This window comes from Bos grunniens, chromosome 29, assembly GCF_055505025.1.
Source record: "Bos grunniens cultivar Pamir isolate PY7600 chromosome 29, Bosgru_T2T1.0, whole genome shotgun sequence".
Taxonomy (NCBI): Eukaryota; Metazoa; Chordata; class Mammalia; order Artiodactyla; family Bovidae; genus Bos; species Bos grunniens.
In genome coordinates, this window is record NC_141193.1 from 49,654,275 (window position 1) to 49,675,145 (window position 20,871).

Here is a 20,871-nt window from a genome sequence, read left to right on the forward strand (position 1 = left end):
TTTCTTGTTGGATGAATGCATCAAAAATTCCAAAACTGCTTATCAAAAGCGCCTTGAAACAGATCATAAGGTGGTTGAACACCTGTCTTAAATTCCATAAATATTGATAAAAACACAGCAGGAATAAAGATTTTTCTGGAACGAACAGAGGAATATATATTTCAGGGCACTTAGGTCTTTCAGAACCATTTGTGAAGATCACTTCAAATTTTCAGTTAAAAATCCCTTCATCTTCTAAGACTTTATAAGCTGGATCCTTGCCAGGAGTATCTTTTATGGCTGAGCTCTCAACTGGTGGAAAACAGGATTTATGAATTCTGAGTCTGCTGGTGCTTCTTACATCACTCCCCTCCAGGATTAAAGTTCCTAAAATGTTTATCTGTTATTGACATTAAGTGTCCACTTTCTCCTGGACAAAGAAATGACTGTACAATGGAACAGTATGCTTAATGAGGAAGAAAGAGTTGGGCTAGAAAGGAAGATGATAATGGACCAGATCTTGCTGAGGAAAGATGCTGCTAAGGTCCAGTGTGTTCTTGGTCCACAGAGAAGAGGGGCTTCTTTAGGCCACTGCCTAACTCAGCTGTAGGTGGCTTTCAATTTGTGTCTTCTTTTCTACAGTATTTTACCATTTAAACTCTCACCTAATTACATTTGAAATACCCAAGACCTTTGGGAAGTGCATTTCCTTCAGGGACCCCGTGTTTGCCATCCACACAGTTCTGAAAATCTCCCTTGGGTCCTGAATTCTACTTTAATCAGCTAATCTGCTTTCCAGAATTTCCTTTCTGAAGAATTAACCTTTCATCTCACTGTGCTATGAACATCGAACAGGTGAAAAGGAAGCCTTCCTTTGCCAAAGATAATTCTACCATGTTTGATAGCCAATGGGGCACATGTACAACCAATCAATACAATAGCAGGGAGCAGAAGGGATTCGGAAACAATGGGAGTTGTGCTTGCACGATTTAGAATGAGTCACTTTTCTTAATAAAAGTCATTTTTTCCTCCCTCTGAAAGCAACAGCTAACATCTCCTGGAGTTGTAGAAGAAATCTAAACACAAGTGATGCATTCAAGTGGCCCCCAATATGCACAAGCCCCAGGACTTCCCTAGTGGCTCAGTGGTAGAGAATTCATCTGCCCACACAAGAGGTGTGGGTTCAATCCAAGGGTCTGGAAGGTCCCCTGGAGTGGGAAATGGCAACCCACTCCAGTATCCTTGCCTGAAAAATCCCACGGACAGAGGAGCCTGGTGGGCTACAGTCCATGGGGTGGCAAAAGCATTAGACCCAACTTAGCAACTAAACAACAAGAACATGCAGGAGTCCCAGCCAATAAAGACTATCATAGCCTATGTTATGTGATCTTTCTTCAGCTGAAGTTACAAGCAGTAACTTCACAACCTTAGTATATCTGATATTTGATTTAGCCTAAAAAGAGGAGCTCCACTGACTCTTTGCCCTCATCCTACCTCAGTCTGGCAGTGAGCTTTGGGAGATGCAGAGACCCCCGATGGGCACCCACACCAGGTGAAGCCCACTCAGGCCTTCCTGCTTCTGGGCAGCACTTTGTCTCTCAGCTCAGAGCCTGTCAAGCCCAGCTCTCAAACCATCCTGTGCTTCCTGGACTTTACAGAGTGTAGAGTGATTGCCTTTTACTGATCATGTGTGTTCCCCTCTGTCATAGGAGGACTGTGTCCAGGGGCCAACGATCCTTGCGTGGAGAAGCCATGTCCGGGGGACATGCAGTGTGTTGGTTACGAAGCCAGCAGGAGACCGTTCCTCTGCCAGTGTCCACCAGGAAAGCTCGGAGAGTGCTCAGGTGCAGTGTGGTGGGATGATGAGGATCTAAATTCATATTCTGCAAGCCCTTGCCCTTGAGTAAATTATGCTGCCCTAGCCCTTCCAGAAGACATTCTGTCTGCATGTAACATTTTCCTTCAGAGTGAACCCCAGCTAGCATCCCCCTCAAATACTTGGAATTTGTTGCAGCTGCAGCCTGTGCTCAGGAAACATGCAATGCCTGTGGGTTCCTTATGTAATGGGAGACCATAGCCTGCGTTTCAGTTGTGTCATGTGGGTGCTAAGACTGTGAAATTCTAGAAAATAAATAAAAGGCTGTTGGTTAGGCAGAGGAGTTGGAGTATCTGTCGCATGGCATTTCATGTTCTGAGCCTATACCTCTCAACAGAAAGTGAAGCTGAGCCAGTTCAGTTGACCTTGGTAGGGTAAGCCCAGCCTAGATCAGGTAAGACTCCCCACTGCAAATGTACAACTAACTGCATGTTCCTGAAAGGCGAGGTGATCACCTCTGTGTCTTAAAGAAAAAAAAAAAAAAATCAGTATTTGTGTTATTCCAATCCAGATGATCCTCCATTTCTGATCATCACTCAATTTCAATACTTCTCTTGATTCATATATGTTCTACCACCTCCTTCCTCTAAAGAGAGTAATGTTCACTTTTGTTACCAATAGAACCCTTTTTAGTAGAGGATGTATTGCAGATATAAGCACGCTGATACCGGTTTTAGAATCCAATAAATATGTACTGAGTGATGATTATAATAGCAATTACAATGGGAATAAAAAATTATTATATCTAGTGTATGCAAGGCACTTGCGAAGCACTGGGTTCTAAAAACTCAGGCTTTGCAAAGACAAGCACTATTCTTAAAAATGGAAGCCAAAGCTCTTTCAGAGTCGACTTCAAGAACAGAGCTGTCCCTGAGTCCACATACTTGCTTTTGAAGTCTTCTAAGGCTCTAAGACACTTATGCTGCCCCACCCGCAACACGCCTGCTGTATGCACCACAGGTGGGTCTGCAGGGTGACAGTAGGGTACTTTTCCTAACTTCACATACCCCTTTTTGCCTATCTCCCTTCTCCTTTCTATATGGAAAATTCTTCATTGTCCACAATTATCATCCATTTTGGTGTATTTCCACACTTTCACCCCAGTTAGACAGCTTTTCAGCCATTACTTTGCTTCTTAATACATAAAGTGGAAGGCAGTAAGAAAAAAAAAAGAGAGAACGAACTCAGAATTGGGCGATATGGGTAGCTACTAAACATTCTAGACAGGAGAGCCTGAAATTCATGGTCAAAGATAGAGCTGTGACTGCACAAAACTTGAACTTCCTTTGTATCATTGCTTTTTTCAACATTTGTGCAAATGACCTAAGTTCGCTGTTCAGCATCAGGATACTTGGGGAATGTAGATATTCTTTGAAAATGGTTTATCTTTCCCTTGTTTCATGGAAGTGAAAGTTTTCAAGTGTCTAAGTGGTGTGGGTGGGCATGAAGGAATATTTTTTTTAAATGCTAATTTTAGAAAGCAGGAATTGGGAGTTTAGTGACTCTAGGAAAATTCAGGTTAGAGAACATACCAAGTTGCCCTTGACATGAGAGAACTCAGATTTGGGGCATCTGACTAGTTAAATATATTTTGTTTTTACTTTGAAATTGGAATGTGACCCAAAATGGAGAAACCAATTTTTAATCCAAAATCGTTTGTCCTCTATGCTTTTGCCAACTTCCCACAGTCTTTAATCAACTTGATTGGTAGTTGTTCTGTGATTCCATGGGTCCCTTCTGGTGTCTGGATGTTCAAAGTATCTATGTCTCCTCATCATGGTCTTTTCAGGACACACTTCTCTCAGCTTTGCCGGAAACAGTTACATCAAATACCGGCTTTCTGAAAACAGCAAAGAAGAAGACTTTAAACTGGCCCTGCGTCTGAGGACCCTGCAAAGCAATGGGATTATAATGTACACCAGAGCAAACCCCTGCATCATACTGAAGGTAATTAAAATGGGTTATCTTTTCCCGCAGTCAGTTCTCATGTTAGTATTTTGGCTCTTGGTTTGGAGTCTGAAATCGTTTTGTCTTTTAAGTTCAGAAACCAGAAGCTGAGTTTAGGGCCAGGGGAGCAGCAGCAAAACTGGGAAGTGTGCCAATACCCCATTTCCTTTTGTACATTCAGCTTCAGAATTGCCTCTTTGGAGACTGGGGTACCTCTCTCTAGAGTGGGTTCAAGGGCCGGCCTCCTTTGAGCTGTAATCACTCAACAGTTCATTAGAGTGTTTCCTAATCAATTCCACGGCAGGGGTGGTCTTTTCAAAAGGCTGACTGTATCCTCTTATATCACATGGGTCTATCCCCAGTGACCCCTGAAGGTCACTTCTATTCTTGCCCTGGAAGGATACGGGAGATCTGGGGTATAGAAGATTCCATATGCCCTCTTCTGGCCCAGGTAACCTAATTTTTAAATCGTTCCCAGCCTCAGAAACTCTCCAAAGGCACTGGATTTCCTTTAGAGCAAGTCAGGCACTTGTATTCACATCAGAACCTCTGATGCCTTCATAAAAACAACAGCAGCAATAATACTAACAGCTTTACATGCCTCATTTGGTTTGTGTTATGAAGTTAATATAATAAATGTGATTTATTTACATATATATACTCAGTCATGTACAATTCTTTGCAACCCCGTAGACTGTATAGCCCACCAGGCTCCTCTGTCCATGGGAGTCTCCAGGCAAGAACACTGGAGTGGGTTGCCACTTACAGGGGATCGTCCTGACCCAGGGATTGAACCCAAGTCTCTTGTGTCTCCTGCATTGGCAGGCAGCCTACTAGTGCCATCTGGGATCCCATATGCAGACACAAGAGACCCAAGTTCAGTCTTTGGGTTGGGAAGATCCCCTGGAGGAGGGCCTGGCAACCCACTCCAGTATTCTTGCCTGGGAAATCCCTGGACAGAGGAGCTTGGTGGGCTACAGTCCATGGGGTTGCAAAGAGTCAGACATGAGAGGATCAGAGAGGTTAGATTACTTACAAGGTTGTACGGCTACAGCGTGCCAAGCCTGGCCCCGCCTCCAGTCTCGCTCACATTACGCTTTCCATCCCCACGCTGTCCCCCAGCTTTCAGTGTTGTTACTACAACTCATTCCATCCAAAACCACATGGGCTTCTATAGACAAGACTAAGCCTTCCGGATGGGAGAGGAAGGGGGCCTAGGAAGGAGCCATGTTTAATGGAACACTGTTTTCCTTTGGACGTGCACTCAGAGGTGGGTGGCGTCTGTCCAAGAGGACCCTCTCATCCACGGGGAAATGGCGGGTGGTTTTCTCCTTCCTGCTGCTCTGTCACTCGGCTTAATGGGGATGGTGGTGGGCCGTGTTAGCTCTTGTGCTTTGGCTGTTTGTTAGGTCCCACCCACGTTGATTAGATGACTCAGGCTTTAATCCTGGAGGGAGGAAAGCATGTAGAACAGGAGGAGATGCGACGGCCCCTCCCGCCACATAGACTTCATACACCTGCTTCTGGAACTCCAGGCTCTGTGCGGAGGGAGTGAGCCGCGAGCTGGAGTTTAAAGTTGGCCACTTTCATGAGGAATCTCCCACTACCCTGACTCACTCAAATCAGAGAATAAGTTCAGCCCCGTTAGGAAAACTGTGTTTTCAAAAGAAAACAAGGGACTTCCCTGGTGGCCCATTGGTCAGGCTCCCACACTTACTGTGTAGTGTTAGGGTTCAGTCCTTGGTTGGCAATGAAGATCCTGCATGCCACAGGGCCAAAAAATAAAAATAAAAAATAAGAAAGTATACCACTTAGAAAAGTTTTGGACAGATTTATTTTAAAAAAGAGAGAGAGAGAGAAACACTCAGGATGCACAGTTTTAGAAAACAGTGAATTCAGATCAGATCTTCATGATGGAAGATGATAAATTCAAAAACCTAAGTGCTGTCTTTTTAAACTCCTGGCTACTGAAGCAAACTTCCTAGCATCCTTAGCTCACTTTCTTTGTTTTTAATTTTATTTTTTTAATTTATTTATTCATTTTAAGGGGAGGATAGTTACTTTACAATATTGCGATGGTTTCCACCATACATCGATATGAGTCGGCTGTGGGTATACATGTGTCCCCTCCATCCTAAACATCCCTGAGAAGCAGGGTTGTATGATTACTGGGAAGGCTCACGTAGAGGTCACAGCTCCAGGGGTCCTGCCCAGGTGTCACTGACCTTCCCCTCTCTCCTTCCATCTTTAACAGGACTGTCAGCTGCTGAACACCCTTAGGAAGCAAATACTTTCTATTAGCAATTCTTTTAAATAGCATTAAATTTGAGAGAGAACAAAAATATGGGATATGAATGGCTTGATCCTAAAACGGAACGTGTCATTTGACACTTCACTGGCAAACGTCTAAAATGTGCAGAACCCTAGGGATGGGAAAGAAGAATAATTCAACCTTTTACACGGCTCTAGCTCCTAAGGTATATTGTATTTCATGAAACAAGCGTGTTTCTGAGAGTTGTGTAAATTGAATCTCTATAAATGGAATTCTAATAAACCAGGGATGCTTGCTATTTGAAGGAACCCTTCCATTAATCCCTTTGTGATGTGAATAGTCACCCCTGCCCCAATCTGTCTGTTGGGTAAGTTTGCTTTTCATATGTTGGCTTTGCCCAAAGCAGGACACAGCTGTACTAAACTACTGCGGATACTCCCCTGCAGTCGCCAGGAATATCCACTGAGGGGATTTGAATCTGTTTGCTTAACATTTTCAGCCTCATGCAAGATTTAATTTCATTGGCTCTGGGTTCAGTGTGCCTTGTACTTTGGTGCAATGACTACACTGCAGTGCTTTGTTTAAATTGCACCTCTTGGTTGTTTATATTTTCCCAGCCAAAGCACGTTCTCTAAAAAGTACTTAAGATGACCTGCAAGGTAGAGGGTACCCCTCGAAGACAGTTGAAGAATTGCATGGAGACCTCAGGAAATGAACGTGCTCATGGACAAGGAGGTGCTCATCCTTCTGTTTACGATTAATACTTTGTCACTTCCAAAAGAGATTCCAGGCTCACTGTAAAAACTCAGAAGGGATAAAATCAAAGCACCATTAAGATGAAAACAGGGATAGGTGAATTAGAGGAAGGGGATCAGGAGGGACAGATTTCTGGTTATAAATAAGCCATGAGGATGTAATATACGGCATATGGAATGTGGTCAATAATATTGTAATAACTTTGTACGGCGACAGATAGTAGCCAGACTCAACACTGATGATCATTTTGTAATGTATAAGAATATTGATTCACCATGTGGCACACCTGAAACTAATATAATAAGTTAATTATACTTGAACTTTTAAAAAGATAAAAAACAAAAGGCTAACACTCAACTAGTAAAATAGGGATGAACAGACCATTGAAAAATCTAGACCAGGGATTGATTGAACACAGACCATAGCTCTGAATTTCCTGGCAGCTAAAGTCATGATGAAAATGGTGGGATAGGTTCCCTGGCTCTCCTCAAACCTATAAAAGAAACATGTTGGATCACTAGGAGAGATTCCCAAGACACAAGTAATATTTTTTCCTATGTTAGTCTTTCAGGTCCAATATTATAGCAAAAGTACAAGAAGGTACTTGCTCATTAGTGTATGTGCTAAGTCTCTTCCATGGTGTCCAACTCTGTGGCCCCGTGGACTGTAGCCCTCCAGGCTCCTCTGTCCATGGAATTCTCCAGGCAAGAATACTGGAGTGGGTTCCCATTTCCTTCTCCAGGGGATCTTCCCTACCCAGGGATCAAACCTGAATCCCCTGCACTGTGGGAAGGTTCTTTACCATCTGAGCCACCAGGGAAGCCCAGATAACTGCTTTACAATGTTGTGTGTGTTCTGCTGTACAACGTGAATAGTGTGTGTATACCTGTATCCTCACTCTTGAACCTCCCTCCCATCCCGCCATCCCTCTAGGTCATTACAGAGCACCAGACTAAGCTCCCTGTGCTTTACAGCAGCTTCCATGTGTTTTTATTCTCACTCTCTTGTGCACACGTGTAAGTGCCTACTTTTTCACCTCTAAGAAAACTGAGGTTCAGAGAGCATCAATGACTTGCCTTAACTAATCAATAGTGGACCTGACCTCTGGCAGTGGCAGCAGATCAGGGGTACTACACTGTTTATCAAAAGAAGAGATTCAGAGGACTGAGATTTATTCATTGTGTATTCATTAAAACTATATTTTTTGAGCATCACTGTATGTTGTTGTTTTTCAGTCACTAAGGGATGTCCAATTTTTTGCAACTCCATGGACTGCAGCACACCAGGCTTCCCTGTCCTTCACTATCTCCTGGCGTTTGCTCAAGTTCATGTCCATTGAGTCAGTGATGCCATCGAACCATCCCATCCTCTGTCACCCTCTTCTTTTGTCTTCAGTCTTTCCCAGCACCAAGGTCTTTCCCAGTGAGTCGGCTATTTGCATCAAGTGGCCAAAGATTAGAGCTTCAGCTTCAGCATCAGTCCTTCCAATGAATATTCAGGATTGATATCCTTTGGGGTTGACTGGTGTAATCTCCTTGCAGTCCAAGGGACTTTCAAGAATCTTCTCAGGCAAAACAATTTGAAAGCATCGATTCTTCAGCACTCAACCTTCTTTATGGTCCAACTCTCACATCCATACATGACTACTGGAAAAACGATAGCTTTGACTATACGGATGTTTGTCAGCAAAGTGATGTCTCTGCTTTATAATACTCTGTCTAGGTTTTTATAGCTTTTCTTCCAGGGAGCAAGCGTCTTCTAAGCTCATGGCTGCAGTCACTGTTCACAGTAATTTTGGAGACTTGGAGCCCAAGAAAATAAAATCTGTCACTGTTTCCACATTTTCCACTTCTGTTTGCCATGAAGTGATGGGCCCAGGTGCCATGATCTTAGTTTTTTGAATGTTGAGTTTTAAACCAACTTTTTCACTCTCCTCTTTCACCCTCATCAAGAGGCTCTTTAGTTCCTCTTCACTTTCTGCCACTAAATTAGTATCATCTGCATATCTGAGGTTGTTGATATTTCTCCCAGCAACCTTGATTCCAGCTGGTGCTTCACCCAACCTGGCATTTCGCATGATGTACTCTGCGTATAACAGGGTGACAATTTTGAACCAGTCTGTTATTCCACATAAGGTTCTAACAGTTGCTTCTTGACCTGTATACAAGCTTCTCAGGAGACAAGTAAGTTGGTCTGATATTTCCTTCTCTTTAAGAATTTCCCACAGTTTGTTGTGATCCACATAGTCAAAGGCTTTTGCATAGTCAATGAAGCAGATGTTCTTCTGGAATTCCCTTGCTTTCTTTGTGATCCAACAAATGTTGACAGTTTGATCTTTGGTTCCTCTCCCTTTTCTAAACCCAGCTTGTACATCTGGAAATTCTAAGTTCACATAGCTTGAGCATAACCAACTAACATGTGAAATGAGTGCAATTGTTCAGTACTTTGAACATTCTTTGGAACTGCCCTTCTTTGGGATTGGAATGAAAACTGACATTTTCCAGTCCTCTGGGCACTGCTGAGTTTCCCAAATTTGCTGGCATATTGAGTACAGCACTTAACAGCATCATCTTTTAGGATTTGAAATAGCTTAGCTGGAATTCCATCAGCTCCACTGGCTTTGTTCATAGTGATGCTTCCTAAGGCCCACTTGACTTCGCATCCAAGATGTCTGGCTCTAGGTGAGTGATCACAGCATCGTGGTTATCCATGTCATTAAGACCTTTTTGTGCAGTTTTGTGTATTCTTGCCACCTCTTCTTAATCCCATCTGCCTCTGCTACTGCTAAGTCGTTTCAGTCGTGTCTGACTCTGTGCAACCCCATAGACAGCAGCCCACCAGGCTCCCCTGTCCCTGGGATTCTCCAGGCAAGAACACTGGAGTGGGTTGCCATGGCCTTCTCCATGCCTCCTTCTTCTTCTGCCTCTACTAGGACCTTACCTTTATTGTGTCCATCCTACTGTATGCCAGATAGCTACTAATGGCCGTCTTAAAAATAGGTTTCGAAACATTCCCTTTCAAAGAGTATCTGTAACCTTCTTACAAGTTCATGATGATGTGCACTTCCAGAGCCGCACACTGACTGCTTCAGATAGCAGTCAGACTTTGCACTGTAATTCATACTTTCTTACTCAAAATCCTGCTTTCTTACAAGGTGACTTATAGCTCTGATAATTTGTCTCCCTAACCCCAAGCCACTGAAGATCCAGGTTAAACCACATTGTTGATTTCAGACAACCCTGAATACCTGCATCTTTTGTGACATTATGCTTTAATTGAACGCATTGCCTGCCTGTCTCCACTTCTCCACCCCGACAAACACACACCATTTCGGATCCTTGCTGTAGACTTTTCTTACAGTTTCTCGTACACTTCAGTTTCTGTTAAACTAACTTGCCCTCTGTTTTGAAGAAGCTTTGTCCTCTTAAAAGAGAGATTCTTTAAAACTGGATAGACCCCATTCTGAAGACAGAAAAACTAAATTTGATCAGAGTATAATTTTCCAAGGTGAGAGGACTCAGCTATGAAAGCATTCTCTCCTCCTCTTGGCATAATATACTTGTAAAATAGCCAGATATTGACTTTTTACAAGGTAGCTTTTGGTATCAGTATTCTACTTTGTCATCTGCTGCTGCTGCTGCTAAGTCGCTTCAGTCGTGTCCGACTCTGTGCGACCCCATAGATGGCAGCCCAGCAGGCTCCCCCATCCCTGGGATTCTCCAGGCAAGAATATCTAGACAAGGCTTAAAATTCCAAACTCCTAGAATTTAGAAGGTATAAGTCACTTTTGTTTCCAAAAGCTGGGGGTCATGTAGGTGTCTGGCTTTGTATTCACTCAGCTATGTTGTTGCTGTTATTTTTTTTCAACAGGAAAAAGAAAACAGTAAGCTTAACCATACACTGTATTACCAAGGGATAATTTTGTCTTCCTTAGTGATAGAACATCTATGTATGTGACTACATCAGAGCCACATAAGTTCTCCTGGATGAATTTATAACTCATTATCCCAAGAGATGGGGGTTAGGGTTAGGGAGGGGAATGTACCAAGTAATATATTAATTAAATACACCCTTTTACAAAACCTTAGATGAATTGCACCCTCACCCCAAGATTTTCCTTGATAGACTGGGGACCCCTATAGACTCTACAGCCACTGAACACTACAACAGATGGACTGTCCCAGAGGCAGGTAGTCCCCAAAGTCACATTTGATCATTCTATTACTGACATTGAAATAAAAATATGGATATTATCCAGGAGTTGTCACTGAGCAAGTATTCTGGCATGATTTACAATATTCATTCAGTACATTTTGTTGAACAACGACCAAAAAAATGACAAAAACAACAGCATAGATTACACATGAATGATCTCTGAAAATAAAAATTTGTCTCCAGTCTTTCTGCCTGCATACATTTGTATTACTGAGCACAGGATGTATGTACTGTGTACAAGGTGGCTGACAATTCTGTAATGGTCTCATTCTCCTTGTAAAATAAGCCACAGCAGTTCTCTTTGCTTTCTCTATGCTGCTAAGTCACTTCAGTCGTGTCCGACTCTGTGCTACCCCATAGATGGCAGCCCACCAGGCTCCCCCGTCCCTGAGATTCTCCAGGCAAGAACACTGGAGTGGGTTGCCATTTCCTTCTCCAATGCAGGAAAGTGAAAAGTGAAAGTGAAGTTGCTCATTCGTGTCCGACTCTTCTCGACCCCATGGACTGCAGCCCACCAGGCTCCTCCATCCATGGGATTCTCCAAGCGAGAGTACTGGAGTGGGGTGCCATTGCTATAAGGGGTCTTAAACCCAGAGCTTCCCTGGTAGTTCAGACAGTAAAGAATATGCCTACAATATGGGAGACCTGGGTTTAATCCCTGGGTTGGGAAGATCCCTGGTGAGGGGAATGGCAACCCACTCCAGTATTCTGGCCTGGAGAATCCCATGGACAGAGGAGCCTGGCGGGCTACAGTGCATGGAGTTGCAAAGAGTCAGACACGACTGAAAAACTAACACTTTCACTTTTCAAACCCCCTAGGGAACCTGTGTGATACATGACAAAGCTGGAATTTGATTTCTCATTCCTAAATTCCCAAGGCTCTGCCTGCTTCACAGAGCCTCCTGCCTTTCATATACACATATTACGTGGCATAAACTTTATATGTAGGAAGAAAGGATGCCAATGAGTTCATAGAGTCTCAGTGGCAGAAGTGAGAGTCCCCAGGAATTAGTTGTCTGCAAAAAATGCTGAGACATAGAAAAGTATCCCATTTGTGAGGGTGAGTGCTGTTGTACCCGTCCCTAACAGGTCTGTCAGGAGCCAAATGCATCTTGGAAAGATGGATTCAGGTTATTTCTGTGACACTGTTACCTCCCTGGCACCAGTGCCCTGAGCACCCCTGTGCCTTCCCCTCTGTCCATTTCCCTTTATCTCTGTATAAGCTCCTGCTCTCTCCCCAAGTCCTGGCACAAGACTGCGCATGTCGGCAGATCCTAGGTGAAGGCTGGCTGCCCTGGCGTGACTCAGAGGCTGGCCTCCACAGGCTTCTTCTGCTGGTTCACAAAGGACAGAACCGTAGCTTCTGTTTCATGCTTTCTGGCCGTGAATCCCTTCTTGGCCCAACACTGACTTGTTGACAAGACAGTGCTCTGGCCTTCATTCCCTGGATCCTCACACCATCTCGCATCTCTGAGAAATGCACATGAGGGTGGGCGACAGAGGAAAGGCCAGCCTGTCTCCTCCACAGCAGCTGATCCTGGCTCTCCCTGGAGGACCAGGACCGGCCCAGCAGCGTTCAGCCCGCTGGCATCCTCCGGTAGCACGTGTCCCTGAGTTTGCTGTCCTTTTGGAGTTAGCCTGCTTGGGGCGGGGGAGCCCTGGGTGCCTTCCCTCACCAGGGCAACAGAAACAGCAGGCGGTTCTCTGTAGCTGACCCCAGACCAGGGGCTGGGAGTGTCTGCAAGGTGTGCACAGTGAGCCAGATCTTTCTGGAGCTCCTGAGGTCATGAAATACACATCCATTCTTTTCTTCTTAAATTTTTTATTTTGTATTGAGACACAGCTGATTAACAGTGTTGTTATAGTTTCAGGTGAACAGCGAAGAGACTCAGCCATACAGTCTCCCCCAAACCCCCTTCCCATCCAGGCTGCCACAAAACATTGAGCAGAGTTCCCTGTGCTGTACAGTAGGTCCTTGTTGGTTATCCCTTTTTAATGTAGCAGTGAATATACATATGTTCCTAGCAACTGGCCAAGCCCTGAGGACTTTATAAGATAATCTTAACCTAAATGATGAATAGCAACCCTGAAGAACTGTTGTAAGGAGATGGCTAGCATTTAATAAGAGAGTTTTTAAACCTTACACATGCATGAAGCTGGAAAGTAAGACATCTACGTGGCCTCCTTCACCCCCTACAGCACAGTCACACAGACTTTCTTGGGGCGTATACATGTGTTTCTGGGCTTATGTGACTCATGGCCGTGTCCCCACTCAAACAGAAGCCCCGGGAGGACAGAGGTGACAACTCTGCTCAGTGGTTCTCACAGGCACTGCCACTCTGCTTGGCACACAGTAGATGTTCAATAAATATTTGTAAATGAATATTAATGAATTCACAGAAACTCACTCTGTGCTGGTCGTAGTTTGGAAGGGCACACAGAATAAACGAACCCCTTAAAGAGAAAACTGCGGTGAATTTTTAAAGGATGAAATGGACACAATAGGAATATTCTGAAATATTAGTGTGGATTTCTGAGCCTGCACTCCTATTGCTAATTACAAGACAATTTGTGAAATCTCAGGCATGCATCTGCATGGCATATAATGAGGAGAAAGCGTGATTATTAAAAACCAAACCATAGCAGATTTGTGAGTGGATCAAAATCCCAGTTGGGAATGGGGGTTGGGAACAGGGTGCCCAGGAGTGCACGGCCATATGCACGTTGAAAAGCGCCCCGGTGTTGGTTCCGCACAGATCGTGGATGGCCGGCTGTGGTTTCAGCTGGACTGCGGCAGCGGCCCTGGCATCCTGGGCATCTCGGGCCGTGCAGTCAACGACGGGAGCTGGCACTCGGTCTTCCTGGAGCTCAACCGCAACTTCACCAGCCTGGCCCTGGACGACACCTACGTGGAGCGCCGCCGGGCGCCCCTCTACTTCCAGACGTTGGGCACCGACAGCGCCATCTACTTCGGGGCCCTGGTACAGGCGGACAGCTTCCGCAGCCTGACCGACGCGCGGGTCACGCAGGTGCTGAGCGGCTTCCAGGGCTGCCTGGATTCCGTGGTGCTGAATAACAACGAGCTGCCGCTGCAGAACAAGCGCAGCAGCTTCGCCGAGGTGGTGGGCCTGACCGAGCTGAAGCTGGGCTGCGTGCTCTACCCTGACGCCTGCGAGCGCGGGCCCTGCCAGCACGGAGGCAGCTGCGCAGGCCTGGCCTCCGGAGGTGAGCGCCCTGGGCTCCCGGGCTCCGCCAATGGGGGGAAGGGGGATGGGAGGGATAGGGGGTGGGATGGTAGGGGGAGGCAGACCTGCCGGACTGCTCTCTCAAGCATCACCAACCCGAGTGCTCTCCCAGAGAGGTGGATTCCGTGCTGGCTCAGCCTCTTAACCCCCTGATGAAAGCTGGCAATTACAGGAGCCAGTCGCTTTGCAGAATCCCAAGGGCCCAGAAGGCCAGCTGCAGGGGCCTTCAAGGTGCTGTCTGGTGTCCTCTCCCCACCCTCTCCACACCTTCCCAGGTCTCAGCCACCCAGAGGAACAGGATGCCCTTTGAAGTATCTGCCCGCTTTGGACCACTTGCATGTAACTGCAGAAAGACTGGTAACAATCTGAGTTGTAATGACCACGCACTACCCTTTCACAGGCAGACATGGGAGTTTACTAGAAGCTAATGAGCACCTGAGGGTGAATACGCCACCCTAGAAACAGAAGTGTAGAGGAGATGTTTTGGAGGAAGCTTTTAAAATGTGTGTATTACAAATAAGCCTAGTGCAACTCCAAAAGAACAAGGAGAAGGCAATTTACATGAACCATCAAGACAGTCGATGAGAGCAATGATGCTTTACCCCAGTACAATTTTCCCCAGAGATCATGAAGAGGACAGAATGGAGTAGGCAAAAAAAGAGGGGGAGAGGCAGGGATGGTGTGGATTTATAGAGGGTTTCTGTTGTATGAGGGGAAAGCTAAGACTCTTTCAGTCAAGGAGTCTGAAGATGGAAGAATCCCTAACTTTACTCAGATGCAGGATCTGAGTTAACATAAACTAGGTCAGGCTCTCCTGGCTGAAGGCTTTGCCATCTGATTCCACTTGAGGCCCTCTGTGGAATCTCTCAGTGGGAGTGTGATTAGCAAATTTAAACCTTCCTCACAAATCACATAGAGATTTCGCTGTGTACATTACCATCTACTGTTGGTGAAGCCCAACTCCAAATTTAGACTCCATTTTATTATTAGAATGTTGCGAACTGCCCATGAAATGATGCGCTACTGAAACATGGACACCGAAGTTATTTAGGCTTGCATATGTTACTGCCGCAACGAGGGCCACTTGCCCTGGGGGGAGATTTCTGCTGTCTCAATTTAAGAAATCTATTTGCTTTTTTTACTGTCTCAGCAGTATATGTAAATAAAGGGTTGTTATGGTGCCATAATTCTCGAATGATGGGCAGTAACTATACTTCAGTGGTTCTATAAAGCAGCCTATTATGACAAGTCATGGCCAGTTTTTCACCAGCCAAAACAATTCTGCTAGTGTGAGCTATCCACGATATATAAAGGGAGCATATAATTAAATTGGGTTGAAATAGAACACCACTCCATGTCAAATACTGGGTCCACAGCCACAAATTGTAACATACTTTTAACAGTGGCAGGATGTTGTTTTGCTGGCAAAGCTATGGGTTTCCACAATGGGTTAGCATGAAAATAATAATAATCACTGTGTTAAGGAAAAAGACTAAGGGAGCTTGTTTTTTCTTCAGTGTATATTTTAATTTTGTTGTTGTTCAGTTGCTAAGTCATGTCTGACTCTTTGCCAGTCCATGGACTGCAGCATACCAGGCTTCCCTGTCCTTCACTATCTCCCAGAGTTTGCTCAAACTCACGTCCATTGAGTTGGTGATGCCATCCAACCATCTCATCCTCTGTCACCCCCTTGTCCTCCCACCTTCAATCTTTCCCAGCATCAGGGTCTTTTCAAATGAGTCAGTTTTTCACATCAGGTGCCCAAAGTATTGGAGCTTCAGCTTCAGCATCAGTCCTTCCAATGAATATTCAGGACTGATTTCCTTTAGAATTGACTGCTTGGATCTCCTTGCAGTCCAAGGGACTTTCAAGACTCTTCTCCAGCACCACAATTCAAAAGCATCAATTCTTCAGGGCTCATCCTTCTCTAATTACCATAAAAATCCCTGAACTAAGTCTTCAGTGCAGGTATGTTCATTAAATATCTATGACCCCCATCAGAAACAGCAGTTGTCCTTTGTTTTTTAAAGCTCATTTGGCTTAACCAAAGTTTAGGACTGAGGACCCACCTGCCATATATTGATACTTTTTCACATGGTCTAAAGAACGTGCCATGCTTTCCCTTCCCCAGAGACCCAGCTTTGCCCATAGGTTGCATCTGCTGTCAAACACCTCATTGTCCCTTGCTCCCCAGCTTCCCCCTATACTTGGACTTGGGATTGGGATTCTGTGGCAGGTATTCTTTCTTCCAAGGGAATAAAGTCTTTCTTTTATCAGCTCAAATCTTTGCTTTCTCCTGGGAGCTCATGTTTTCCTAAAACAAAGTATCTTTCCTCATCTCCATCTCCCTTCTCCCAAACCTACAACCTCTTATGAGAGAGTTAGTTGAGAGAACCCCCTGGTCCTTATCTCAGGACCCGCCCCACCGGGCATGGCCCAGAAAGGGCAGTAGTGTGCACAGCAGTGCTGAGCCCGGGCCAGCAGACTCCTGGCAACTCACCAAGAAATCCAAGAGGACTTGCTTCCATGGGGACTGCAGAGCCCTCTTCTGAGGAGGTACCTATTTGCTGCCTAGCTATCAGGATTGGGGTCTTAGCTTCTAGAAAAGAGGAGAGAGAATCCATTTTCTTGCCCCACTCTCTGTTCACATGAGAGGGCTTTTTGCTGGGTCCCCATATCCCATCTGCAAATTCCCTTAATGAGGGGCACCCAACCTCCAAGATCTAATGCCTGATGATCTGAGCTGGAGCTGATGTAATAGTAATAGAAATAAAGGGCACAATTAATGTAATGTGCCTGAATCATCTACAAACCACCCCTGGTCCATGTAAAACTTGTCTTCCACCAAACCTGTCCCTGAGTACCAAAAAGGTTTGAGGACTGCTGCCCTAAATTGAGGAGAAGTAGATGGCAACCCACTCCAGTATTCTTGCCTAGAGAATCCCGTGGATAGAGGAGCCTGGTGGGTTGCTGTCCAGAGGGTTGCACAGAGTCGGACATGACTGAAGCGACTTAGCATGCATGCATGCCCTCAGTTCAGTTCAGTTCAGTGGCTCAGTCATGTCCGACTCTTTGCGACCCCATGAATCACAGCACACCAGGCCTCCCTGTCCATCACCAACTCCCGGAGTTCACTCAGACTCACTTCCATCGAGTCAGTGATGCCATCATGCCATCATGGATGATCCAGCCATCTCATCCTCTGTCGTCCCCTTCTCCTCCTGCCCCCAATCCCTCCTAAATTGGTGCTAAATAGTAGGGAGGTGTAGGGGGAGCAAGAAAAGGCAGAAGCAACAGTTTGGCCTTTAACTCATATCTGTGAACTGTTTAGCTAATTATAAGGTTATTTAAAGTAAGGGAGAAATCATCTCAGTTGTGAGTGATGATTTAAAAAGAACAAGAAAGAAAAAGAGAAAAAATAAAAAGAACAAAGAGACTGTCATTAATGAAAGAATATTCATGCCTGGAAGAATTCCCTCTGGCTACCAGGGTATCTAATCACAGGGAAAGAGTCTTACTTCCCCAGATCAAAGACTAGAATGCAAGGAGCAGTCAAAGAGGAAATTTGAGCTGGAGAAAGTAGAGCAAGGTGCTTAAATGACTCCTTGCACATGAGAATGTTGATAACACAGTTATCTGAGCATCTTGCTGTTGTTGCAACCCTGAGTTATGTGTCACTCTAAACTTCCATGACACATATGTTTCTACAGTCATTCTCTTGGACCTTAGAGGATGCTGGAGGATATTGGTCATTGGCTGTCCTGATAAACCTCTGCTCTCAAATCATGACAATCTTAGCACCAGACTCTTGTTCAGATCATTCAGAGTTTTAAAAGTGGGCAACCCAGAGCATGAAGCATATTTCTTTCAGAGAAGCAGGATTCTGCTCGAACCACTTCCAAGCCCACTCAAACCCTTGACAAGGCTGCCGAGTCTGCTAGCTCGGAACAGCGTGGTCAGCAGATTTGACCAGTGTTATACCTCTGTCTGTCCCACCAGCCGGCCACAAGAACCCAGGGGAGTCAGGGCCCAGAACACTGACTTGTAATAAGAGGGTAATTATGACTCTGAAAATCAACCACAGAGGGAAGGCTCTCTCTTGGCAAAGCCTTAAAATTATATGTATTTCATAAACATGAGCTGGAAATAGCAACCACCGTGGAAAAGAACTAGCCTAGTCCCACTGTGACCCCTGTGCTTCCAGACCCAGTGGGTCGGCAGCAGCCCAGGGAGCACCCATGGTCTGAATATGTGGGTCTCAGTCCTCAGAGTCTCGTCCTGCTCAGCTGAAGCCCGTGACCAGAAAACACAGTGCAGATAAACTATAATTTGGCAAAGCAGTGTGGCAACTGAGACTGCCAGGCAGAAACACTCATTGAGGCTGCTTTCATAAGACTGAAAACTTAACTCTTTTTTTTTTTAATATTTATCTTTTTAATTGATTGATGATTGCTTTACAATATTGGTTTGATTTCTGTCATACATCAACATGAATTAACCATAGGTGTACATATGTCCCCTCATTCTTGAATCTCTCTCCCAGCTTCCACCTTTTCCCACCCCTCTAGGTTATTACAGCTCAATCTTAAAATGAGAAGTTTATAACTTTCAGTGATAGAGTCCTATTTGTTAACATGTCTGTTTGTTACTATGTCCTTGACACTGTGGTAAGCACTTGTAAGTGCTTCTGCACTGAGATACAGTTCTCACCCAAATACCCTTGTTGTTGTTCAGTCGCTAAGTGTGTCTGACTCTTTGTGACGCCATAGACTGCAGCACGCCAGGCTTCCCTGTCCTTCACTGTCTCCCAGAGTTTGCTCAAACTCATGCCCATTAAGTAGGTGATGCCATCCAACCATCTCATCCTCTGTTGTCCCCTTCTCCTCCCGCCTTCAATCTTTCCCAGCATCAGGGTCTTTCCCAATGAGTCAGCTCTTTGCATCAGGTGGCCAAAGTATTGGAGCTTCAGCTTCAACATCAGTCCTTCCAATGAATATCCAGGGTTGATTTCCTTTAGGATGGGCTGATTTGATCTCCTTGCTGTCCAGGGGACACTCAAAAGTCTTCTCCAGCACCACAGCTTGAAAGCATCAATTCTTCTGTGCTCAGCCTTCTTTATGGTCCAGCTCTCACACCTGTACCTGGATCAGTGGTATTCTTTGCTCCCCTCAACTCCCATTTTTCTGATGAAAAAGTAACCAGCCCACTGGCATACCGCTAGTAAGGTCGGGAAGCCAGGACTTGATGCCTGTTTGTGGAACTCCTGCCCCCTGCCCCCAGCCTACACTCTTAACCTTTGTTACTCAAAATGTGTTCCAAGCAACAGTAGCAGCAGCATCACTGGAAATGTTAAAAATGCAGCATCTGAGAATAAATCAGAATCTGTGTTTTTAACAAGATCCCTCAGTGACATGCTGCTTTATCTCTCTGTCTCCGAACTGCCCTGAACCACCCCCCCAAAAAAGAAACAAGTTCTATTCTGCTTTTGCGTGTTGAATATAGTATTTCTCAAACTCCACAGTGCCTCTGCACCACCTGAGAACTTGATTAAAATGAGATCTTGTTCTAGAAGACTCTCTTGCTTGTTAAGGAGAAAGGAAAATCTGTTGACTTGCCCCGGTCATTCTTTTTCCACGTCAGAGGAACTTTCAGCTAGGTCACTGAGTTGTATTTTGCAAATTCCTGAACTTACCACCAAAAAAAAAAAAAAAAAATTATCAGTGAAAAGTTTGGAGAAAGAAAAAGATCCAAACCTACAAATCAGAATCTCAGAATCTGCAAGAGTAGAATTCAGGCATCTCTGTTTATAACAAGCCTCCAAAGTCTATGCAGTTCTGAACTTGAGAACCACTGACATTTGAGAATCCCAATAAATTCCTTATTTACCAGAATGTGAATCAGTGAATTCCAGGAGACATAGGACATTCAGAAATTGAATGTCAGGTGCATAGCCTGCATTTCGTAATAACTGCTTTAATGTAAAGATTGAACTTTGTTCCTCAGAAGTTTGGGGTCACCCTGAGCTCCCTTTCAAAGGTAAAAGTAATAGTGTGTACCTTCCCCCTCTAAGCAACGTGCACAAGGCAGCAAGTTCCCAGATGTTGTAAATAGCTGGGCACAGAAGCATCTTCAGTTACAGGGTGACCTGTGCTACTTTGTGTGATGTTTTGAGCCCCTAACTTGTAAATGTCTAGATTAATTCAGTCTATCAAACTCTAATCAATTGCCTGACTTGTGCAAAGCCCTGTGTTAAGTTCTAGGATCCTGTTGATGTCTCTGTGACCAACGGATCCACTTATGTGGCCTCCCTCCCTTCATGGCGGGCTTAAAAGAATTGGACAGGTCTCCTGGGTATGCTCCGTCCACTGGCCCACTTAGCACTGGGGGACAAAAAAGCCAGGCTCCAAGATAATATACTGTGGACAAATTTGACTAAGATTTGAAGCTTATGAGGGGGAAAAGTTTTTTTTTTTTTTTTCCCCCCCTGGGTGTCTTTCTTCTAAATACTGAATTAACTTTCTGGGGATTACTTTAGAAAAACCTCATAGTAATAGCATTAATAATATTTTATTGATCCTAAT

At 44.8% G+C, this 20,871-nt stretch overlaps 1 protein-coding gene across 3 annotated transcripts in view; it reads left to right on the forward strand.

Moving 5' to 3' along the window:
- Window positions 1-20,871, forward strand: part of FAT3 (FAT atypical cadherin 3) — an 805,898-nt gene that overhangs the window by 758,597 nt on the left and 26,430 nt on the right. For all 3 annotated transcript variants that reach the window (XM_086383385.1, XM_086383384.1, XM_086383386.1), the window contains 3 exons: window positions 1,689-1,823; window positions 3,645-3,802; window positions 13,802-14,270. In XM_086383385.1, coding sequence (XP_086239511.1) covers window positions 1,689-1,823; window positions 3,645-3,802; window positions 13,802-14,270 — 762 coding nt within the window. The remainder of the gene's footprint in view (window positions 1-1,688; window positions 1,824-3,644; window positions 3,803-13,801; window positions 14,271-20,871) is intronic.